A 25,587-nucleotide genomic window follows, 5' to 3' on the forward strand; every position below is an offset into this window, starting at 1 on the left:
TATCTATCTATCTATCTATCTATCTATCTATCTATCTATCTATCTATTCATCTGTCTATCTACCTGTCTATCCATCTGTTTATCTATCTATCTATCTATCTATCTATCTATCTATCTATCTATCTATCTATCTATCTGTCTGTCTATCTATCTACCTAATTTGCAAATATGTCTTCAATCATAGTAGCTAGGATAGGGCCTGGCCCATCTAACCATTTCTTGTGAAGCTAATATAATTTTTACTCTTCTGTAAAAATAATAAAAGGCCTATGATTTTATACTGTACTTCTCTGGACTCTTTAGGATTTCATTGGAATGTTTCCTTTTCTCCCATATGGAATAGTGGTGTCTTGGTTTTGATTATAAATATTACACAAGTATTTTACTCTCATACATATATATACCTCAAACTTGCCATCTGTTGGTACTGGACACATGAGTTTGGCTTTCATCATGTTGATTTATATGGCTTAATTTTGTTATTTCACTTGGCAGTGAAGAGACTATTTTTTCCCCTGGTGGAAGTTAAACCGAATAACAACAACAACAAAAAATTAAAAATAAAAAGAAATAATAAATAGATTAGGCAGAAATTCTTAAACTTGAGCAACTGGTTAATTTAATCAGATAGAAAATATATTGGAAATAGAGTAAAATAGAAATACCAATGCTCTGAAAGTTCTTACATCGAATGGAAGCATTTCCAGTTGATTTGTCACAATTCGTTTACTAGCAGGATGCCTAAAGAAAGCTTTGTGGGATGCCTGGGTGGCTCAGTCATTAAGCGTCTGCCTTCAGCTCGGGTCGTGATCCCAGGGTCCTGGGATCGAGTCCCACATCAGGCTCCCTGCTAAGCAGGGAGCCTGTTTCTCCCTCTGCCTGCCATTCCCCCTGCTTGTGCTGTCTCTCTCTCTGACAAATAAATAAAATTAAAAAAAAAAGAAAGCTTTTTGATGTAAAGTTGAGAAGATGCCCCGGTGAGAGTAGTAAACTAGGTAGAACCAATTAAATGAATCAAAGGACTTGAAAATTATGAGAAATGAATCAGAGGCATGGCAAGATCTGACATTTTAGCAGGATCACACTGGCTGCTGTAATGGGAAAAGACAGAGGTGGGGGTAGAGTGCCAGGGGAGAAGAAGGGAGACCAGCTGGAGGCTCCATATTAATCTAGGCAAAAATGTTAAAGATCAGTTCAGCACCTGGCATGGGGCCTGGCACAAAATAGTCATTCAAATAAAAGTCCTTGTCAAATGAAAAAAAGTCATCTAAGATTATTTACTTTGCATGCTTTATTCTTCTTCACATAATAATTTTCATTTCTCATAATTTTCAAATGAAGATTCTCCTGAATGGGCCTGACTTAATCAGTGGGAAGCCCTCAAGGAGGGACTGGGTCCTCCTTGGGGTCAGAGATGTTCTCCTGATGGCCTTGAGGAAACAAGCTGCATGAGTTCTATACCTGCAAGAAAATGAATTTTCCAACAATTTGAAATACTTGGAAATGGATTCTTCCCCAGTCATGCCTCCAGATGAGAATGCACCTTGACTGACACCATAATAGGTGGCTTGTGAGACTCTGAGCTGAGGACCCAGCTAAACAGCCTGGACCCCTGATGCACAGAACTATGAGATAATAAATATGTGTTGTTTTGAACCTGGGAGTTTGTGGTCATTTGTTCACAATAGAGAAACAATACATATATTTCATTCCTAGTCCCTCCTATTGCTGATCCTTTTTTGGTTCTCTCTTGTGTCAACAGTGGAGGTCTGGTGTAAATTCAAGTTCTGTTCTCTCTGAGTTTAGCTTCCTCATTAGGTGTCTTCTCTGAGTCTAGCTTCCTCATTAGGTCTCTTTTCTACAGAGAGCAGATCTTGCGCTGTGACTTGAGGACATGTCACTACTGCCAGTTGTGCCTTTTATTTTTTTACTTTAGGAACTGGGAAGAGGAGAGGCCTAACTTGCAGATGTTGGTAAAGGCACCTGTTTAATGAAAGACCCTAATGATCACCTTACCTACTCCGTTTCTTTGAATTTGTCGATTCCAAGCTTGGAGCTCTGGCCACCTTCATGGGAACCGTGCTTATGCAAGGTGTCTCCTTGTGTGGTTTCCTCTACTCTGAATTTCCCACCACTCTGATTCTACTTGGTCTTTCTCTTCATGGAATTTCTTACAACTTCTGATCTGTTGATGGCATATTTTCCTGTTTTATAATGCTGTTATGGTTTCATTCTTTAAACAGAAAATAATTTTCCTAGCACTTCAGTGGGGGCTTGGAAGTGAAGGGAGACAGATGTTGGTAATGAGTCTGCATGAACTCAGCTGCACAATCTGGACTGGACTTTTTCTTTTTATAAGAGAAAAAAAATACTGTTTTGCTACCTAACACTGATTTAATATATTTTAATAAATTTGGCATATTTCTAATAAAATCAATGAGAAAGAGCAGAATTTTTATTATAATAGCTACTTTTCTCATGTTCTATTATTTCCTCCTTTTTTAAAGTTCCTAAAAGCATATCTCTATGAAGACTCTGCTCTTTTTTTTCTTTTTTTACCCTCCTCCCACTTACACTTACACAGCCTTTCTGTCTACTTTCTTAGGGTGATTTCTTAGAACAAATGACTTTAAAATATTGCTGACACTATGTTTTTTTCTAACACTAGTAGCACACATGATGTAAGTGCTGAAGATGTTGAGATAATTGAACTAAAATTATGATTTTAGAATTGTCTTAAGACTCTTTCGGTTCTAAGTAACACAAACCTACTTCAAACTAGTTTAGGTTACAGAAAGATTATTAGACAGAAATTGTAATATTTCACCAAACCCAAGAGTAAAAATTATATTTAGATATCATGAGGATGTGGAGCCAGAAACTTGAAAGTTGATAGAAACCCAGATAGTCATTACCTTTCTGTCTCTCTAATCTCTGTTTTCCTGAACATTTGCTTACTTTGTTTCTCAGCTGACTCACTTTGTTTCGCATGGGTATGGCTAAATATGGCTGCCCAACAATGGTAACCAGAGTTTCCAAGCTTGTATCGTATCAGTTCAAGCAAATAAATAAGAGGCAGAATGCCGTATTCCAAGGAGAAAGACGAGTTGGTTTAGCTTGGGCCAGTTATCTCTTTTTTGACCAGTGTAATGTAGTCATGAGGACAGATTTTGTGGTATAAACATGGCTGCTATGGCCTAAGTTCTCAAAGAAGAGGTAAGAGGTAAGTGAGTGCAAAATTGGGCAGATATCTCAAGATATGTCTGCTACAACATTCTTGTTTATATCCAGTGTGCTATTTCTTATTAGAGAGACAGTTTAGCTTGTGGTTAAGAACATAAGCTTAAGGTCAAACATAAATTGATTTGATTCCAGCCTTGCCACCTACTAGCTGTGTGACCTCTGTGAAGATTAAAATCTTTCTGTGTACAATTGGAATGATAAAGCCTATCTCCTGGTTGCTGGGAGGATGAAATGAGAATATAGAGGGTACATCCAAGCACTTAATAAATAGTAGTTATTAACTGTTACTATTATTAGACCATTTGGGAAATGGAGGAACATACATTTTAACTACCTCAAAGGGTGCAAGAAGATCTAGAGGCAAAATTCCACGGGCTACAGAATTACATAGTCAATAAAAATCTAAGAGAGAGCCTTGCCTTTACCACACTTCACCAAAAGAATGGATACAAATGAGGCAGATGGTGTTAGGGCCCAAGAATCTACACTTATTTTTAGAATGAAATATTAGCTTCTATTGATTTTTGAAAGAGGTATCAATGGTCTCACGATCCTAAAGAGAGCCAAGCAGGTGGTCACTGGAACAGGCATCATAGTTCTTTCGAGCCAGTCCCTGTTCTGATGGTCCCTGTGTTCATTCCACTTGGTGGCTGGTCTGTTCTGATTGGCTAGTGACTTACCATAGCAGTGAAATATTTTTGAACATCATCCCTGGAAACCAGGTGTGTACCATCAATTCAAAGACTTCAGTTTTTGTTAAAGAAGATGCATCTTTTTCTTTATAAACAATAGATTTCCTTTGCAGTTTTCTGATGTATATGTTAAATTGTAGGTGGCAGACATTCATTAAATGAACTCAGTAAAGGATATGTAAAATGGTAATGATCCAAACTCTATATAGTTAAATGAACTCATAGCTTAGTAAAGGATATGTAAAATGATGATTTGAATTCTGTATAGTTAAATGATACCAAATGTCAGCCAAAAGTTAATATTTACATAAAGTAGAGTTAGCCCACAAACTACATTTATGGTTTCTTTTTAAAACATAATGTATGCTGTTCTATATGAAATTGCAGGAGAACAGTATCTCATTGACTAACTGTGTAATTTTCTCTTAAGTTATGCAGACATTCTGATTGAGAGGGAAGTGTTAATGCAGAAGTATATTCATCTAGTTCAGATCGTAGAAACAGAAAAAATTGCAGCTAACCAGCTCCGGCATCAACTTGAAGATCAAGATACAGAAATTGAAAGACTTAAATCAGAGGTACTTCCCAGTTGATAGATTCTTCCCCATTGTTTCACATTTATTGTCATCTGCTCATAATTACATAACACCTATCTAGGGCAAGATTTTAATCCCAAACTTAGTTCCTTTCCCGTCAACATGTACATGGTCACACTGCAGATCTATGCTAGAAAGGTATCTAGTCTGTTAGGATTTGAGTAAATACGCTACAACAAAATATCAGAATAATATGCTGCTTTTTAATTATTTTGTGCTCCTGATGCCCTTCATTTGATCAGATAACCAAGAGCTGACTGTAGTATATAATTGTTTGTAGACTGACTATTGTAGTAATGATAACTGTGGATCTATCATAGGTTCAGTTAACCTCCCAAATGGCAACTAAGGAAGGACCAGAAATGAAGTCTGGAAGACTTTACTGCTTCTATGTCTAAGGAGTCCAACATTCTCCCCTCTAGAATTTTGAAAAACACATTTGAGTTAAAGTATAAGACATTTTCTAGGGTACACTTTTTCCTGAATTTGGCATTCCTGCCTCCCTCCACCCCACCCCTCACCCTCCGAAGGTGAACTTCTGAGGCCTTGTACCCCTGGATTATGAGATTGTGCCAAGTGAGAACAGAAGATGGTCATGGTGTCTGCAGCCCTGGTGGTGGGCCTGGGTCTTCCCATGCTCACAAGTGCCTCTGTCTATATACAGAAACCCAAGGGTACCTGTCCTTGCTGTCCTGTTATTCCTCATGGAAATTGGTCAATAACTGAAGAACTGAAGAGGAATGTAGAAAACAAGATTTTCCCCCCTTTCTGACTAGGGGTACATTAGCATTTTCTTAGCTTCAAAAGAGAAGAATAGAACAGAAGGAAACCTACCACTAATTGTATCCTATTGACCGAACAATTCAGGGTCCTCAGTCTTGGTAACTTTCTTGTCACTTTTACAGTCATTGGATGATATTTTCCTCTTTGTTTCCTCACTACCTTCCTCTGAGACAGACTCCGAATGCTCTGAGGGGTTTTCACCTCCTGCTGCCTGTGTACATCACCTCCAGTTCACAGAGCAAGGGTATAAGCTGATTCCACCTGGTTTCTGATAGGTTGCAGACCACGTTCACCATATCGTTAGTGTTGTTAACTTCCCAGTTCAACCGTGAAATCTGATATAGCAAAAACAACAACAGATAACTTAAGAAACCTGCATTTTAAAAGACTATATCAGGCACTGTAATTTAAAACAAAATTATTGTGTTCTTTATTTCCCACAGTAAGCTAGAGCAGATGCTTGTCGGCTCAGTGAAAGAAGTTGGCATTTACTCCACAAGAGAAACTCAGCACCAAGCAATGTTCCCCAGTCTTTACTTGTGCATGCTTATCTGTCTTCACTATGTTCTATTTTAGTCTGAATATAGATTGCAGCCCCAAACTGTCAGTAGCAGGTATGTCTTGTTTGGTCAGTTGGCAGGAAAAATAATTTATTTCTTACTCCTTTTATTTTCCCATGTCTCTGCCAGAAAATGGCAGAAATGTATATTTGGTATTGGTGACAAAATGTAAAGACAGGTCAGAGGAATCAAGTATGACTCTTTTTAAATGTCTGCGTAGTAAATCTGTATAGGTTCTTACCTTTATAAGAGTCTGCAATCGAGTGATAGTCTAGTGAATTTTATTAGTAAGTGTACTGGACCGGCCATCTGGTCTTGGTTGCCCCTCACAGGCCACATAACTGAGCTAGAGATAAAAGAGATCCCAGGTTGTTTCAATCCTTTTTACCTTTTCACCTTTTCTTGGTTGGCTTGGATCAATCCCAAGACTCTGAAGTTCCTTTTGCAGTTACCATTTTCCCAAGGAATTTTGTGAATCTGCTGTACTTATGCGTACCTGGAAGGCTGCAGGCTCATCATGGGAAGCAAGGAGCTTTGGCTTGAGTGGCATTGCATTTGGAGACCACAGGGCATTACAGGCAGCTACCATCAGGCAAGATGGCAGCATGCCACTCAGCTCCTGTGAAGGCCTTGACCTAGTCCTCACTGGGCCAAATTGTGGGCTAACATTTCTCCTAAGCCAATCCCAGTTCACACTTCCACAGTCACTTCTTATAAGCACTTACGTTAGCAACAGAACTAAACATGCTTGCAGTGAAGTTCTTGCTTCCCCTGCCTTAGCACCAAAGGAAGAAAGGATGGATAAGAAAACGAAAAAATTTCCTGAGGATCTCATAAACTACCTTGTAGGCATAATTCCTATGAGTTAATGGCTAGAAGCCAGTATTCCCCAAATCACGAAATGGACCAATTCTGTGTCCTAGATTATCGCTCTTAATAAAACCAAGGAACGAATGCGACCTTACCAAAGCAATCAAGAAGATGAGGATCCAGACATCAAGAAGATTAAAAAGGTAGGATTTGGGGGGTTTCTGGCTTTGGGGAAGCATGGTGATCAGTTATCTGTCCTGTAGTATTGTCTTTGCCACCCTCTCCCTGAGCTGAGAACGACCTTGGTGTATCTGTTCTAATGGCTCTCAGACTTGCCCTTCAGAGTGATCCAGGTATGGCTACTTTGGAAAAGTTTTAGCTTGAGATTTTTTACTGGTTTTGGGAATCCCCTTTTGGATTCTGTGGGAAGGATGCCAAAACCAGACGTTAAAAGGATAGTGTTCTCAAGTTGGGTTAAGTAAGTGCTGTTGAGCCTCCTGAATTTGTGCTGCTTTCATATTTTGGAGGAGTATTTTTTAAATGACATTTAAAAATATTTCTTTTAGATTTAGATTTCAGTGCTTATTTAGAAAGGATTTTTGTGAACATGTGAGAAGATTGACTAAATACATCTCAGATTTCTGTTTTATTATCATTGTTCCTTTCTTGTTTAACATCCACATCATCAGCAGATCTTTCTACCTCATTGTCAAGTATTACTGTACAACTTTTGCAATTAACCAGACACTGGTGCTCACTCTGTTCTACTGTGTTTGATTTATGTCATCTAGGTTTTGAGTTCCATCATCTCAATCCTCTCATAAATCACCTACCCAGCTTTGTTAACATTATGTGAAGAGCTTCACAGTTAAAGAACGTTCTTTAGATACACATCTTCAGATCTTTATTTCATCTTAATTTTTTTCTTATTCCTGTTTTCCATGCTAAATAATTATTGCCCTGTAATTGTAACGAAACTTGAAATATTGCTCAGAGTTTGAAATAGAAATGCAAATTGCAGTGTTTTCAGTTTTTAAGGCATAAAAAGTGAAATAACACCATTCCCTTCTTAGAATTTAAACTTTTTTAAATCGAATTTGGTTTGTGTTGTTGTGATACAAGATTAATGCTATTGCCTTTCTTTTCTTTTTTTTTTTTTAAGGATTTTATTTATTTATCTGAGAGAGAGAATGAGAGAGAGAGAGCATGAGATGAGGGAGGGTCAGAGGGAGAAGCAGACTCCCTGCTGAGCAGGGAGCCCGATGCGGGACTCGATCCTAGGACTCCAGGATCATGACCTTAACCAAAGGCAGTTGCTTAACCGAATGAGCCACCCAGGCACCCGCCTTTCTTTTCAATAATAATGAAGTTGTAAACAGAGATAACAGTAAAATACAATTTCCAGTTCTTTTGTTGTAGAAACTGGTCTTTTAGTAAGTAAACCAGCTTTTGCCCAGCAGGCAATACCTGACTAAGTAAGGATTTTATTTAACACAAATTTTGATTAAGTTGATTTTTGAAAATACTTCTCTTAAATGGAAGAATACTGATAAATGCTTTTTACATTTTCTGCCTTCCTGTTTCTCAATAGAAGTAATTAAAAAATTATTTTTGAACTTGTTAAGTAGGTTTTGAAATCAATTCTATTGTCCTTTTTGTCCCCATCAACCTAATGTCTGTGTGGAAAGGGGTGTTTCAGATGAATTAGTTTCTCTCTTCCAATCTTGCCAAATATCAACATAATTTTTTTATCTTCAGGGAACAGAAAATTGAAATTTATCATATTACACAGAAACTTCCCATTAGAGTTCTCCAAATTATGTGCATATAACTTCCCCCACATAATTCTATTAAAATGTGGTTAATTTTTATTTTTTGAAGCATGGCAACTGTATGAAAATTGACAGTGTGATGACAACATTGGTAGGTAAATGAAAGAATTTTAAACATTGCAAAAGAAGAGTAGTTGTTTAAACACATGGTAATTTAGACCATATGGGTGAAATAGTAGGGGAAAAAAAGAAGTGTAAGAATGTGTTGAACAGATAACAATGATACTAAAAGATTTTGGGTGCACCTGGGTGGCTCAGTCATTAAGCATCTGCCTTCGGCTCAGGTAATGATCCCAGGGTCCTGGGATCAAGCCCCGCATCGGGCTTCCTGCTCAGCGGGAAGTCTGCCTCTTCCTTTCACTCTCCCTTTATGCTCTTCCCGCCCCTCTCTCAAATAAATAAAAATAAAATCTTTAAAAAATTGTTTAAAAAATAAAAGGAGATTTGGTAGTGATTAATGCTTTCACTTATATGTGGATGTGCAACCTGCTTTGTTGCTGAATCTGCCACTTAGATATCACACATCCTAATAAATTATCATATAATTTTTTTTATATTTAGAAAGGACTTCAGATTGTTTTGGTCCATTATTTTATAGGTGAGAGAATGGAAGACCAGAGTTCAGAGTTACCCAGCAGGTTAGTGCAGAGCCTTTGGGTTAAGGTATATCTGGTTAGCACCCAGCATTTACCTGGACACTTGAAAGATGTTCAGTAAATACTTGTTGGCTAAAATGCGCAGGCCAGTGCACTTTCTCAGGTTTGTCTGTTATTTTTCAAATCAAATTCAGATCAGTTTTAGAGGCTATCATGTTTTCTACAGAATTGATTTTTACTTATATTTCATGTTTCTTTTCACAAAATAATCTCCATTGCAAATCATTAACATGTGTTTTCTCCATGTGGCTGGGAGAGAATCCTTGCAGTTAACAAAAAGCAGGTAAAAGAATGCCAAGTCTGATTGCATCTTTCCTATGTGACTTACCACAAAATTTAGTTTACTTGTCTATAAATGGAAGGAGTCAGATAAGCTGACGTCTAACACTTACTTTCTAAGCTTACCAAAAAAAAACCTCTCAATAACAACAAATCAAATAACCTGATTTAAAAATGGGCAAAGGACTTGAATAGACATTTCTCCAAAGATGAAATCATATACACATGATCTTTGGAGAAGTCATACACACATGAAAAACTGCTCAGTATCACTAAGCATCAGAAAAATACAAATCAAAACCACAGTGCAGTGTCACCTCACACCCATTAGGATGACTACCATCAAAAAACCAGAACGTGGGGCGCCTGGGTGGCTCAGTTGGTTAAGCGACTGCCTTCGGCTCGGGTCATGATCCTGGAGTCCCGGGATCGAGTCCCGCATCGGGTTCCCTGCTCAGCAGGGGGTCTGCTTCTCCCTCTGACCCTCTTCCCTCTCGTGCTCTCTGTCTCTCATTCTCTCTCTCTCAAATAAATAAATAAAATCTTTAAAAAAAAAAAATTAAAAAAAAACAGCAAAAAAAACCAGAACGTAAGTGTTGATGAGAATGTTGAGACATTGGAACCTTTGTGCACTCTTGGTGGGATCGTGAAGTGGTTCAACTGCTATGGAAAGCAGCATGGTCGTTCCTCAAAAAGTTAAAAATAGAACTAGCACATGATGCAGCATTCCCACTTCTGGGTATATATCTGAAAGAATTGAGTGTAGGATCTTGAAGAGATATTTGCACTCCTGTGATCACTGAAGAACAATTTACAATAGCCAAGAGGTGGAAGCAACTCTCATGTATATCAGCAGATGAATGGATAAACAAAATGTACATACAGTGGAATATTACTCAGCCTTAAACAGGGAGGAAATCCTGGCACATGGTACAGCATGGATGAACCTTGAGGACATTATACTAAGTGGAATTAACCAGTCACAAAAAGATAGATACTGTGTGATTCCACTTATATGAGCTATCTAAAGTGGTTAAATTCACAGAAACAGAAAGTAGAACAGTGGATACCAGGGGCTGAGGGAAGGGAGTAGTGGGGAATTGTTCTTCAATAGGTATAGAGTGTCAGTTTTGCAAGATGAAGAAGGTCTGGAGATCTGTTGTACAACAATGTGAAATACTTAATGCTAATGAACTATACACTTAAAAATGGTTAGGATGGGGGACGCCTGGGTGGCTCAGTTGGTTAAGCGACTGCCTTCGGCTCAGGTCATGATCCTGGAGTCCCGGGATCGAGTCCCACATCGGGCTCCCTGCTCAGCGGGGAGTCTGCTTCTCCCTCTGACCCGCTTCCCTCTCATGCTCTCTGTCTCTCATTCTCTCTCTCAAATAAATAAATAAAATCTTAAAAAAAAAAATGGTTAGGATGGTAAATTTTAAGTTATGTGCTTTTTTACCACAATTAAAAAATTTTTAATATCTGCTTTTGTATTGTTAAAGAATAAACCTTCAAGTTATTCCTTTATTAAAATGTTAATAACTGAATATGTAATATTATCCTATTCTGGTGGCCATTCAGGCAGTCCTAAAGAACTTAAGATAGGGAAGAAACTTGTGAAGCTGAGAAAAATATTATTTTTAAATTCTCTTTTTGCCTGTTATCTGGAAAAGCCTGCCATTATTTATTTTAGTGATGTGACAACTAACGCACTAACAAAAAAGCAGTGTTTTATATGGCACAGGATGGAAACAATCCTCACAGCTCCCTGAGATCTTTCTGTTGTTGTTTTGTAGGTTCAGAGCTTCATGAGAGGATGGTTGTGTCGAAGGAAATGGAAGACTATTGTGCAGGATTACATTTGTTCTCCTCATGCTGAAAGTATGAGGAAGAGAAACCAGATTGTGTTCACCATGGTTGAAGCCGAGTCGGAGTACGTTCACCAGCTCTATATCCTGGTCAATGGCTTCCTCCGGCCCCTGAGGATGGCAGCCAGTTCCAAGAAGCCTCCCATCAGCCATGATGATGTCAGCAGCATTTTCCTCAACAGGTTTGTCTTGGCATAAATTAAAGAGTCATGTGAAAAATGCGTATCTATTTCTTAAAAGAATTTTTACTTTACTCTTAAAAGAATAGGTATCATAAATTCACCTTTACGAATGTGTGATATTGAAAATAAGAACACTGTCATTTGTGTTTCATTATTTGTCCAAATTTACATGTCTTTATCTTGCATCATGGCATCTAGTTTTCTGGTTTTTTTCCTCTATTTGACATATGTTTTCTTATCATTGTGTGGGCATGTATGTGTTGGGAAAGATAACCTCCTTCACAAACTGAGGGAAATGGAGTGAGTAATGGGTCTTTACATGTAATTTATACAGATGTATTTTAGAACGAACAATAACTAACAGAGTGCCTGAGAATCTGTAGCAAATTTATTTTCCTCAATAAATATATATAGTGTTCTTCCTGATGAGGATTCGTCAGTGAGCAAAGCAGAAATCCTTGCCTTCATGGTACTTAAATTTTGATGTGGGAAAAGAGACAACGAATAGTGAATAAGTGAAATATGTAGTATATTATGTGGTGATGAGTGTTGTGGAAAAAGTCAAGATGGGGAGAGGAGAAGGGAAAAATGGGGGTGCCTGGGTGTTTTATGTAAAATTTAGTAATTTATTTTTGAATACATAATACATTTACGTTGTTCAAAATTCAAAACAACACGAAAATACCAAATAACTCTTGCTTTGTCTCTGCCCACCCCATTTCCCCCATTTTCTGTATTTAACCATTTTCACTAGTTTCTTATATATCTTTCTAGTGTTTCTTGATGTAGATCCAATCAAATATGAATATAGTGTTATTTTCCCCCTTCTTACACAAAAGACAATGAACTTTAATATGTACTTGCCTTTTTCACTTTTTTTAATTATGTTGTTAGTCACCATACAGTACTTCATTAGTTTTTGATGTAGTGATCCATGATTCATTATTTGTGTATAACACCCAGTGCTCATTGCAATATGTGCCTTTTTCATTTAACAGTATATTCTAGACATCTTCTGATATTGACATCTAAAGAGCATTCTATTTTTTTAAAAATCACTACATTGTTTTACATTATGTGAATGTGCCATAGTTTTTCTCTAGCCAGCCTTTGGAAAGGCCTCAAAGATAAGTTGATATTTGAATAAAGAACTTTATCAGTTAGGGCTGTAGGATGAAAACCAGCAGAACGGGTTGTCCTGGAAACCAAGGCAAGAGAGAACGAACTATGTCAAAAAAGTCAATTAAATGATAATTGAGAACTGACCGTGGGTTTAACACAGAGCTTATTGGTAACTTTGATGAGGGGCCAAAGCCTCATTGGAGGGGACTTAGGAGAGAATGGGGGGAAGGATAATAATTGGAGAGAGTTGGTATCAAAAACTCAGTGTTGCTATAGAGAGGAGCCCATAAACGAGATGCTACCTGGAGGTAAATGTAAAAGTATAAAAAAGTCTGTGTGTGTTTTAAGATGGGATAAAAATTACACTGATAACAAGGGGGAATGATGTAGGTAGAGAGGGGGAAATTGCTGGAGCAATAAACTTGCATAGACAAAAGTGGCTAGAACATGGTGTTCAAGTCAAGCTGGGAGCATAGAGAGGGAGGGAACAGTGCCTTGACACATATGTTATTAGGAAGCAAGGACAAGTGGTGACAGTGCTGATAGAAGGAAAGTGTTGGGGTTAGATAAGAGAAGAAAGGTGTAAAATAATGTAGTATAATTGTTAGGCAGCTGGAAGAGCCTATATTACTCTATTAAGCTGGTGGTCATGCCTTTGCAGTGAGACTAGTCAGGATGGTTGTGTTTTTCTTTAGCCACTTTCAGCTGCATGGGAGCAGGTGCAGAGTAGATGGATGGTTGGCTTATTGCTGTTGCGTGAGGCTAATATGATGAAATGAGAAATGAATAGGGGAGTTGAAGGTATATGCAAAGAAGAGATTATAACAATGAGCCATGGAATCTAAACTGTGTGGAGAGGGAAATGATGGTGTGAGGGGGTTGTGATAACAGGATCATGGCTTACGGTCCTGGTGATGTGAAAGGATTTTTAGAGTCAGAATTCTAAAGGAAGTGAATTGAAAGATAAGGAGGTGGTCAGAGAATAGTTTGCTTGAAACTGAGATAGGAAAGGGATGTAGTTACTGACAATGACAAGGTCTAAAGTATAGTCAAGGGAGTGTTGAGGTCAATGAAGGGTAAGATCCCTAGAGGAGAGGAGTTCAAAGGCCCTAGACGCCAGGATATTGCAGTGTTGTTTTTTGTGCATATTAGAGTTGCCCAGAATTACGACAGGAGTAATGCTGGAGAGAGGACTGCCAGCGAGCTGGAAACTTGGAGCTCAGAACTCAAAGCATTAAAAGAGTGGCTGGGGAGAGTTTTGCTCCAAGATGGTGATGTCGGAAGACCCTAAACTCACCTCCTCAATGGAACACAACAAATTACACCTATTAATAGAACAGTTCTTCTTGAAGAAGAACTGAGGGCTTGACTGAACAGTTTCTGCACAACCAAAGATAGAGAGAAGGGCAAGAGAATAGCAAGAGAGAGGAAGACATGGTAACAAAGGGACTCAACCCTTGATGCTGCAAACAGCAGTGGGACTGGATAGTACTGAGGGGCCAGGAACAGATTCCTCTGTCCTTGGGTACAGAATAAAAGCCACAGTTTAAAAGAGCAACTGGCATATAAAAAAGAGACAACACCAGAAATTTGCCAAGTGGTGGAAGAGCCACGTGGGTGCTCTCCAAGTCAGAGGGACTGGAGAATGACACGGTCTATGTTCCCGTCCCCCCTTTTTGTTTGTTTTTATAAAAACCTGGAAAAGTAACATATTAGTTTTGTTAGTTAACATGTTCACACACCTACATGTTTGGCTGTATACTCCTTTAAGGAAGTAACGTAAGTGTCCATCAATAGACCAATGGATAATAATAATACACACACACACACACACACACACACTAGAATATTACACAGCCATAAAAAGGGATGAGATTGTTCCATTTGAAACAACGTGGATGGACCTGGAGGGTGTTATAGTAAGTGACATAAGTCAGACTAAGAAAGAAAATACCATATGGTTCCACTCAAAAGTGGTATCTAAAATTAAATAAATAAGTAAGCAAAAAGGCGAAATTCGACCTATAAATGCAGAGAACAAACTGATGGTTGCCAGAGGAGAGGTGGGTGAGTTGCTGGGCAAAATGGGGGAAAGGGAGGAGGAGATACAGGCTTCCAGTTATGGGATGAGTAAGTCATGGGAATAAAAAGCAAAGCATAAGGAGTACAGTCAGTTGTATTGTAATAGTGATAGAACGGGACAGATGGTAGTGAGCATAGTACAATGTATAAACTTGTCAAATCACTAATTGCACACTTAAAAGTAATGTAATATTGTGTATCAACCGTAGTAAAAAAATTTTTTTGAAGAAAAAGACCAAAAATTTTTGCAATATATTTTAATTCGGCTTTTTAAAGAATTAGGCTTTTTTGCATTTATCTTATTTTATTTTATTTTATTTTATTATTGAAGTATATTTGACATGCAGTGTTATATTAGTTTCAGATGTACAAGGTAGTGATTCAACAATTCTCTACATTACTCAGTGTTCAACAGGATATGTGTACTCTTAATTCCCTTTATTTTACCCATCCCCGAGCCTGCATTTAAGTTATTGCCAAATATGAGATAAAGGTTATTTTCCCTGGGTATTTATAAAGTGAAAACACTGTAAGGAAGATTTTAGGGACTAAATCATAGATCACAATTAAAATGCATTTAAATATTTAAAAAGGCACAGCTGGGGGTTTATAGATGACTGCAAAAAGAGTGGTTGATGGATGGTTACTTGTTTTTTTTTTTTTTTAACGATTTATTTATTTATTTGAGAGGGGAGGGGCAGAGGGAGAAGGAGAGAGAGAATGTCAAGCAGACTCCACACTGAGCGCAGAGCCCATCTTGGGGCTTGATCTCAAGACCCTGAGATCACGACCTGAGCCGAAACCCAGAGTCAGACGCTTAACTGATGAGCCACCAGGTGCCCCTGGATGGAAACTTGTTAACAGGGGATTAGAAGCTTGACTTCTCTTTGTGAGGTGGGAGGGAGATCTCCCCACATTAGATGGCAGTGGCCACATTCAAGTGTGTGGGACATCGCCAGGGACCTAAGGGAGGGCTTCTGCTCCTCAGGCTGCGCAGCTCGCATTTTGGCAATGCGTCAGCCAAGAACGTCATTCCAATGGTTCTGAGGACAACGGAAAGGATGGTAAACTGCACTCTGCACCGCATTGGTCTTAGGTCACCTCTGGGGATTTGTTTCCGTTGGATTGCCTGATCTGCAATGCGGAAGGCCAGGCTTGTCATATTGTTTAAATTCGGAGTCAGGATGTGCTGTGCCTCTTCTTGGAAGGCAAGGCTGTAAGCTCTTCACACAGTTAGCAGTTGATTACGATACCTAGTCCTTAATGGAGATTTGAAGAGGTATGTTTTGATTTTTTGATTTTATTTATTTTTAAGATTTATGTTTTTATTTTTATTTTTTGCTTTTTAAAAAAGTTTTATTTTAATTCCAGTTAACATACTGAGGAGGTATGTTTTTAAAGCTGAGGCTTATAGGGTGTTGTCATTGCTGTTGTTTAACTGGATTCCTTTCCTTGCCTTGCCTAAGTGGGAGGTACAAGCTTCCAGTTATGGCGGGTCAATTTTTTTGAATTTCTTTTTTTTTTTAAGATTTTTAAATTTATTTATGAGAGAGTGAGCAAGTGGGGGGACGCAAAGGGTGAGGGACAAGCAGACTCTGTGAGCGTGGAGCCCGATGAAGGGCTCATTCTCACGACCCTGAGATCATGACCTGAGCTGAAACCAAGTCTGTTGCTCAACCCACTGAGCCACACAGACGCCCGATGTTTTTGAATTTCAACAGAGTTTATACTTAAAAAAAAATAACCTCCCTATCTACGTGCAAGATTGTTTCGTCTGTTTTCTAACCATCAAGGTATCAAATATGAAAGTAGATATATCAGTTATATACATTTTCAATGTAGGAAAGAAAAGCCTCTCTGTGAGCAGAGGGAGTTCACTACTTACAGAAGTCTTTGGAAGAGCTGGAGGAGTAACGTCAGGGAGCTGCCCCCGGAGCTTTGAGTTCAAGGGCACAGCACCACAGACATGCTTCAGTGGTTAGCACAGTACGACCACCACCATTGCCGTCATATTTGCCTCTCAGGTCCGGGAAGCTGTTGCCTAGAAACTAGGACGGTGAAGCTGGGTGCTGGAATGGCCCCTAAAACACACACATCTCCATGACTGATTTTCAGCAACAGGAAGATCGCCTCTACTCCTGTCTTCCGTGTCTTACCAAGTGCATCCGTCGGCGCAACTGGTAGAACTGAACTCACATCCAGAACCGCATTGCCAAGGGAGGCTGGGGAGCGTAGCTTTAGCTCTCCATCCCGTCCACCTAGAAGGAGGACGGGATGGAGGTTGAAAGACTAATACACAATATGCACCAAACTAGATTTGGTTGAAATCCTTGCACAGCAAACACCGCTTGGTTAACATTTCTGTAAAAGAAAAACAAATTATCCTCTTCAAGCAGTGTGTTTTTTGTTTCAGGGACCATTTGGGAAAAGTTCAGGATTTCCCATTGATGTTTATGTAGTGGAATTTGACTTCAGCAAACCAGAGTATCTCACTTACATGAATGATTCTATATTTAATTGTGTCGATGTGTTAGTTCAGAAAAGGCTTTAGAGGTTCATGCCAGTGGGTGAATTGTAATGAGGAGAAAGCAAAAGTTGCTTTGGTAACTACTCTTCTTGAACCTTTTAGAAATTTGGACCTCTAACAATGCATAGTTCTTATTTTAGTAACTCCATGTAGGCTTCGTCCTTTTCAGAGGATTCTTTCACATTTCTGTCTTGGGAGTCTTAGGAGTGATTACAATAGAGTTCTGCCAAACCTTTGCTATGGACTTTTTCCCCTCTCTCCTGTCAAAACTCATTTTGATTAAAGAGAGTCCTTTCCCTGAGTTATCATGTAAAATCAAATCTAAGAGAAAAAGGATCACAACTAATTTTTTGATTATCAGTTGAAGTGCTACATTCTAACAGTAGAAAGATGTTTCTATTATAAATTGATAAAGAGAGTTATATGACAGTGATTTGGGACTTACTCTCTTCCAGTATTTGAAGCTTAGCTCAGAATTTTTTTTGAATTTTTAAGATTGTCTGGAAGGGGGATGCCTGGGTGGCTCAGTCGGTTAAGCATCTGCCTTTGGCTCAAGTCATGGGGATGGAGCCCTGCATCAGGCTCCCTGCTCAGAGGGGAGCCTGCTTTTCCTCTCTCACTCCCCCTGCTCGTGCTCTCTCTCTCTCTCTGACAAATAAATAAATAAAATCTTAAAAAAAAAAAGATTGGAAGGCACATTGCTTTGTGAGGGCTAGTGCAATCCATGTTATTATTGGGTATATAGTTTGTCTCCCCTGGGAGACATGTATATCATGTATTTATTAAGACTTTAAGGACTCAGTGGGCTTCTTTAACAAATAGACACTTTACAATGACTGGATTATATTATTTTTCCATTTTTTTTTATAGTGAAACGATCATGTTTCTTCATGAAATATTTCACCAAGGACTGAAGGCAAGGATAGCAAACTGGCCTACTCTAATTTTAGGTAAGTGCATGCTTTAGAGGTAAAAGATTTTCTCTTAATATGGCTACAATTAACGTAAAGTAACTTCAACATCATTGAGCCCACATTGTCTGAGTTTCCCCATTGACCTGTGAGCTTCCTTGGGTACTGGGCTTATTTTTCATTGCCCTTCCAGCCCTTTCCCCTGGCCTGTCACGGTGCATCTGGGGCTAGAGTTGCGCCCCACCCCCAGGTTCATTCTACCAGATCTATCAGTCATTCAGGCATCTGAAGTGGGGGGCCCCGGGCACGTGTGACCCCGGTGCTGGGAGCCCCTCTCGGCCAGTCCCATGGAGTGAACAGAGCCTCTCCTCATCCCTTGAGAATTTACCAAGCACAGAGAGAAACTGCCATGTTTACTTCTTTTTTCCAGCTGATCTGTTCGATATTTTGCTCCCCATGTTGAACATTTATCAAGAATTTGTGCGTAATCACCAGTACAGCCTCCAAGTGCTTGCCAACTGTAAGCAAAACAGAGATTTTGACAAACTCTTGAAACAGTATGAAGCCAACCCTGCCTGTGAGGGGAGGATGCTGGAAACGTTCCTGACCTATCCAATGTTTCAGGTAAGTCATCTGGGACACATCTCATAAGTCAGTGATTGCAGTCTGGTGGTGCTGGTACCTCGGGTGACCAGAGCAAGGTGTGCAAGGATGCCCTGTGGGGGATTATGGCACAAGTGCGTTGTCTGTCGTCTTGAGCTTGACCCTGAGATAAACAAATATATGCCATCCATTTTCTCTCTGTGTAGTATAGGGAAGAAAAGCGGGCATCATTTTTTTGTTGTTGTTGTTTTTTTAAACCAGGCATTTTTGGAGCAATTAAATCAGGAAGGATTTTTTTGCAAAGTAGCACAATTTTCTCTTTACAGAAAGATTCCACACAGACTTCTTCCATGGAGTGTCCTCCTCCAGCATGTTTAAAAATATTATCAGGTTTACAGAAATAGGATGCTGTGCAAAAGTTCCAGTATATGCTGGTTGCATAAAAGGCTTCTGCGGGGTGGAGTGGCTGCTGGGAAAGTCTTTGTTTCCTGCCCATCCTCCCTGCCCTGTTACAATTGCTTTTGAAGCTCGTCTTGAGCTGGTCTGGAGCTCTGGGGAGCAAAAGGAGGACGTACTGGGTCACAGAGGCTGTGGAGACATAAGGGTCTGGAGGCTCTGGCTGGACCTGGGGACTCTTGGCCCCTAGTTGGGTTGCTGCCTTGAGGCTGGGGCTTGTCCTTAGGTTTACTTTTTGGCATTAGAGCACCCTGAGGGATCGAGCACACTTGTGTTCTTGCCTGTAGCTAGGGCTTTACCGTGAAGAGTCCTTGAGTGAGGACAGCAGAGGCCAAAATGTGGATTGAATCTCCTGTTCTTTTGAAAAGTGTAGATTCTGTTCTTTTGGACAGGCATTGAGTGTTCTCATTGTGGAATTTATGGGGCTTCTGGCCAGGCCTCCAGATTGTCATGTGGTAAACCAATTCTCCTAATCATGTGTTAGGGCTTCTGCGGAGAGCTTTGCCCCCCTGAACAGGCATCACTGACCCCAGCTGATCATTTTGTAGCCTCCGAAAGAAATGTTGCTCTGGTTCATAATTGTTTATCCTAAAGTTTGTCAGTTCTGCTTGAAATCCTGGAAGTCACCGTAGAGGTTTAGTAAGATTTTTAAAAACCAAAAGGATGCATTTGAAATGACTTAAATATAGTGAAACTTTATAATGTTATTGTGTTCTCTCATGGAACTGAGTTGTTTAAACTCTTTGCCTCTCTGAGGAAATATTTTGCAAGAAAAACTTCAAAGCAAAAAAAAAAAAGTTTGCTTTTTTTTTAACCTTATAAAAATTATAATTTAAGCTTTTATTTATAGTGAAACAAACTTTATATAGTGCAATGCTCTGAGATTCTGTTTGAACCTTTGGCAGTTACCTCCGGGTTAGGACTAAATACCCGAAATTGTGTCTTTTTGGCAACTTCATTTCAGGTGAATATTCAAAGGTAGAGTGGTGAAAGGCACATGGAACATTCAGGGAGGTACTTAGCTCCCTTTCTGACAGCCCACTGATGTCTTCCCAAGGCCTATTTGATTTCCCCTTGGTCTCATTCAGTGTTTTAAAATGCCACAACTGCACTTGCATGTTAGGGGAGGTGTCCAAACACAGTAGAATGTAGGGCCTTGGAAAGCCCTTCGGATCACCTTACAAATGCTGAGATACTCTCCTACCACCTGCCCTCCTTTGCCCTGGAGTATAAGCCCCAGTCAGAATGACTTGGCATTTTGATTGACTCCAAGGAATTCCCATAATGTCAGGAAAGGACAGTTGGACTGAGAATCTTTAGGAGACCTGGATGTCTTGCTCACTCTTCAGTTGTCCCATTGAGGAAAATAATTGAACTAATCTAAATCTCGGTTTCTTACTCTTAAAATTGAGGCACCTGAGCTCTAGTCATCTCCCAGAGCTCTAGCTATCTGAATCTGTGATCCTAGGGGGACTACACCGGTTCTGGAAGTCACTATGTGGCAGTGCAAGGAGCCTGGTGTTTGTCCAAGAATCCTTATCCCAAGACTGTGGTGGCCCCAAACCCTAGAATTTAGCTGAAGGGTCAGATGTTGAGGTTCTCTGGCTTCTTCCAGACCAGGGTAACCAAAGGCACTGGTTATGAGAGCCATTGTTCTGGGAGAAACCTCAAACTTGAAGATAATTTAGCCAGCGTTGGTCCAAACTGCAAGAAATGTGCAAGTTGAAAGAACATGGAATTGTGCTATTTATTTATTTGCTTCCCTATAACTATTTTGAACAGACCAAGAGGGGAAGCCCCATCAGAATTTGCTACCTAAGAGCCTCATTCTCCTTGGGTGTCTCTCCTCTGCCTTGTTCGCTTGGTGTCTCTTCTTCCTGCCTTCTCCCTAGGAGTGACCCTATGGGACACTTGGGGGAGAATTGCCCTTTCTGGAAGCTTGAAGGTTTTTTTCTTCCTAGGTTCGTTCTGTCCTTCTTGTTCCCTTTGGGTTCTTTCACAAATGCGGGGAAATAGTCATGGAAGCGTTGGCTCCCTCGGAGGGTCTAACTGTCGCTATTTCCCTTTGCACGCTGTGTACCTCGGCACCTCCTTGCTCTAGCGGAGGCTGGACCTTGGGCCGAGGTGGAGGCACCACACTTCTTTTGCTATAAGGCAGCGGTAGAAGATGTGACCCTAGTTCATGCCACCAAGGGACCTCTGGCCAGACTTTTTCTTGAGTCTAGACATGGGGGCGGAGGTTGGTGTGGGCACAGGGGAGAGGCGATTGGCAGCCTTTAGCCTGTGTATGTGTAGAAGAGAAAAGTGTGATATTCTTCCTTTTTCTGGGCCCTTCATCAAGTCCATTGTTGCTGTTAATGTCCTATGGTGAGCTATGGAAACATGGGGGAATTGTAGAATTTGGATGATGCAGTAAATTTATCCTCAATTGAACTATCAGACCAGTAAGTCCAAGTGTTGCCAAGAAAAAAATTTGTTATGGAAAATAATGTAGTCATTAACATAATTTTTCATTAGCAAAGGCAGTGGCTTGAAGGGTACCGTTTAAATTGGCTTCAGCTGCTCATAAGTCCATAGGTAGGCCACTCATGAGATCTGCCCCTGACAAGAACAGTGGTGTGAGATGTTCTCCAGAAAGTAGCCACTTGCAGCTCTAGCCGCCTAGTCACTGTAATTGGAGAGCCAGCTAATTAATGTCTATAAAGTGACAAATATTGTTCCATAACTGAAAGGAGAATTAGATTCGTCTGGACAGCACTTACTGTGATTCTTGGTTTTGAGGTGAAACAGATTTATAATCAGCTCTTGACTATACAGTGGACTCTCTTTGGAGAGTCGTCCACTTCTCTGCAGAATGTCCTTTCCCGGCTTTTTGGCAGCTTCAGGCTTGTTTGTTCTTCCACCAGAAAGTTGAAAGGGCCAGTCTCCGAATTTCAAATCCATCTACTTGAATCTTAGCCAAGGAGCTCTCTAAAATAGATTTAATTAATGGGGGAAGATCATGAAGCTATTGACTAAACTTAGTTTTGTGGGTTTTCAGTGCATGCATTATAAATGTCAGGCTCTCCCACTCCTACCTTCTTTGTTATGAAAAATGTAGTGCATTAGCTGTTGATTGCCTTGATTTTCTTGTAGGACTGCTGACTTAGAGGCAAACTTACCCATCATGACATTGTGCAGAAGGGATATGTGAAAGTGTACGTATCCCAGGGGCCTTTACCAGGAGAAGTTTTATGGGACGGAGAGACAGAAAGCGTCCTCCACATGTCTTACAGAGGAAGGAGTCTCCCTCCTCTAAGGAGTCTGTCTGAACTTCCCAAACCTTAATATGATGACATTCCCTAGGACACGGTCCCAGAGTATCAGCTGCAGATCCATGTCTGTGCTCGTGGTACTGCCCTTTGTGCTCATGCATAAACATGGGCTTTCAGTAAACCACAGTAAGTAACCCAGTGAAGGCCACCACCTGAACGAGAGCAGAAGCAGATCCATGGATAGAGCCGCTAACACCTCAGGACAGGATGGAAGGAGCTAGGCACTGCATCCTGTTTTACTTTCTTCATTCTCAGAAGTCCTTGCAAGGGCCGAGTGAGACCCTAGGCCCCACAGAAGAGACCCAGTGGGTTCGTGCACCCGTTAAAGTCATGAGCATGGTTGGCTCTGGCATTTACTGTGAGACCACCTTGGGCAGGTCACCAGACTGCTTCACACTTTGTTTCCTCCTTCTCTCTGAAAAATGGAGAAATAACCCTTATGTTGCTGTGAAGGTTTGGGTGTACACACCAACCTCGAGCTCTGATCTGACCCATAGCAGCCAGTGTTATGATACCGTGGTTCATGCATGTTGTTATTAAAATTAAGGCCGCTGCCTCAGCTTTCTAAAAAATTTTAGTCTGTAAGCCAGTAAAAAATGAATATGTAGGATCGCTATAACTTGAGTTAAATCTCTACAGTGTTCTATTAAAATCTTCATAGGGCTGGTGGAGTTTCTGCTTTTGACAGAATTCAGGTAGTTTATCCATAAACAAAAGTATAAGTAAATAATATAATTAACAATACTTTTTGCTGCTAGAAGGACGAGTTAGGGTAAAGTAGGATGAGAATTTAATAAAGGTGAGTATATCTTCTCCCAAGTTTTAATTCTTAGAACATTGCAGTAGGATTGTGAATTTAAAAAAAAATTGTGGGGGTGCCTGGGTGGCTCAATCGGTTAAGTATCTGACTTTGGCTTAGGTCATGATCTCAGGGTCCTGGAATCAAGCCCCATGTGGGGCTCCCCACTCAGCAGGGAGTCGGCTTGTCCCTCTCTCTCTCTCTATCCCTCCCCCCTCTCGTGCTCTCTCTATCTCTCAAATAAAAAAGAAATTGTGAACGAATATTTCTAAAATATAGACTCATGTGACTTGATAATTGCTTTATGTTTCCCTATGAGCCAATTTTCAAATCTTATGATTAAGAAATATATGATTATATTAAAAAATCTAAAGAAACAACTGTTTCTTTGGAACATAATATTTTATTACTCTCTTCTTGTGTTCTTGGTGAATGTGTGTATGTGTATGTGTGTGAAGTTTGAAGCATAGTTCATTTCAAAACTGTTAAAGTAGAGATGAGCCTCTCAGACATGATGATGGCACAGTAGAGAACATCCCAGGGTTACTCATCCTGACCTCTTGCTCACGATGGCCTTTATTTGCATTTAGATCCCCAGGTATATCATCACACTTCATGAACTCCTAGCTCATACACCCCATGAGCATGTGGAAAGGAAAAGTCTGGAGTTTGCTAAATCGAAACTAGAGGAACTGTCCAGGTATGTGGAGAACTGATAATAAAGGCTTGATTCGAGAAAGCAGTAAGTTGGTCTCTGTGGAAACCTAATATATTTATGTCCAGGGAGCAAGAAGCAAGGCATAGTCCAGCTTCTCAGATTCACCTGAACGTGAAATGCTGGCTCTTCAGATGGTACTGAATCAGCATACACATTAATTTTAACCAAGAAAAAATACATCTTTGAAAATGTTTTTATAGCATGTGAATTTATGTAATTGAGATTATAGGTGTATTTGGGTTTAAGTTCGAAAATGTTAACATTTCTTTTAGCGTAATGGGGAAAATGATTTTTAGTTGTATCTTTGTGTTCATATTTGACAAGAAGCTAGAGAATGTGTATTTTGGATTTTTCAGTGAGTTTTCACCGTTTCAGGGAATTATTTACCTCCGTGTTCCTTTAGCTTATATGGAATAAATGGATAAACGTCTCTAATTTGCTCTACCTCTGAGGAATGGCATTCTAATTTCAGTGAAGGGAGCTGTTCATAAAATAATATGTTGCTTTCCTGTTGCATTTATAAGCAACATGCCCAGGGTACTCATTGGGCGCTGACCCACTTGTCATTTAGAATCGTGATGTACATTGGCTTTGATTTGAGTCATGGCTGGTTGAAGCCTGGAGGTCTGCTCTCCCCACAGCCTCAGCTGTACTGATCCAAGCTCAAAACTGAGCTTCCCAGAGAGAGCTCTTTGCATACCGGCTGGGGCTATAGAAAATCTCTCTCCCCGTGATCTGTCCGTGCTGTGTCTGACAGGATAATGCACGATGAAGTGAGTGACACTGAAAACATAAGGAAGAACCTTGCCATAGAAAGAATGATCGTAGAGGGCTGTGATATTTTGCTGGACACCAGCCAGACTTTCATCCGCCAAGGTAAGTCCTTGTTCGGTGGACCCACGGTCTTAACGACCTCGGCGACTGTCACATTATCCCTGGCAGATCCTGGAAGGCATTTTGGAGCAGGCCTCATGGAGCTGTGTGATTGATACTGTTCGTGCAGGACGTCCCCCTGGCTTTGAACCGAGGCTGTGCGTGAGGCCCACCTTTGTGCTGTCTCTTTTCAGGGGCCATGAAAAACAGCAACACAATAATAGTAAAGCACGAGTGGGACAGTAAATTACATTCTGACTGGACTCTCCTCCTCAGTGGACCAGACATTCTCTACAGCTCCAAGGAGGACAGATCGGTCTGGCCGAGGAGAGTGCCAGTGCCAGGTGGCGACGACACGCAGGCCAAGGCCCAAGAGAAGCTTGCGTTACTCAAAGCCCTTTCCCGTAGCGGTGGGGACAATGTCCGAAGTGAAAACAGCTGTCTCTTGTTCCCCTTCTTCATCAGCACTTCTGGATCAGCCCCACATGCTATGATTTGATTCTGTTGGCAACTCCAGTTGCCCAGTGAAATGCCTCTTGACCCCTGCCAGGCTTTGGTAATGGGCAGTGGGTCTTGTCTGGGGGGTGGGCGCTTGGCCAGCATCCCCTAGTATACAAAGCTTTGGAAGTGTTGGAGCTGTGGAGAAAGCAGCCACCGAACAGCGCAGCTCCCTCCGGGGCCCTA

General features: G+C 40.3%; 1 protein-coding gene across 3 annotated transcripts in view; it reads left to right on the forward strand.

Annotated features, from left to right (window-relative positions):
• The window catches only part of RASGRF2 (Ras protein specific guanine nucleotide releasing factor 2), a 237,917-nt gene that overhangs the window by 79,257 nt on the left and 133,073 nt on the right, over positions 1-25,587 (forward strand). For all 3 annotated transcript variants that reach the window (XM_035014761.1, XM_035014762.1, XM_035014763.1), the window contains exons 3-9: positions 4,366-4,513; positions 6,798-6,887; positions 11,245-11,498; positions 18,100-18,179; positions 18,571-18,764; positions 23,903-24,012; positions 24,788-24,906. In XM_035014761.1, coding sequence (XP_034870652.1) covers positions 4,366-4,513; positions 6,798-6,887; positions 11,245-11,498; positions 18,100-18,179; positions 18,571-18,764; positions 23,903-24,012; positions 24,788-24,906 — 995 coding nt within the window. The remainder of the gene's footprint in view (positions 1-4,365; positions 4,514-6,797; positions 6,888-11,244; positions 11,499-18,099; positions 18,180-18,570; positions 18,765-23,902; positions 24,013-24,787; positions 24,907-25,587) is intronic.

Source organism: Mirounga leonina, unplaced genomic scaffold (assembly GCF_011800145.1).
Source record: "Mirounga leonina isolate KUSES-001 unplaced genomic scaffold, KU_Mleo_1.0 Mir_168, whole genome shotgun sequence".
Classification (NCBI taxonomy): domain Eukaryota; kingdom Metazoa; phylum Chordata; class Mammalia; order Carnivora; family Phocidae; genus Mirounga; species Mirounga leonina.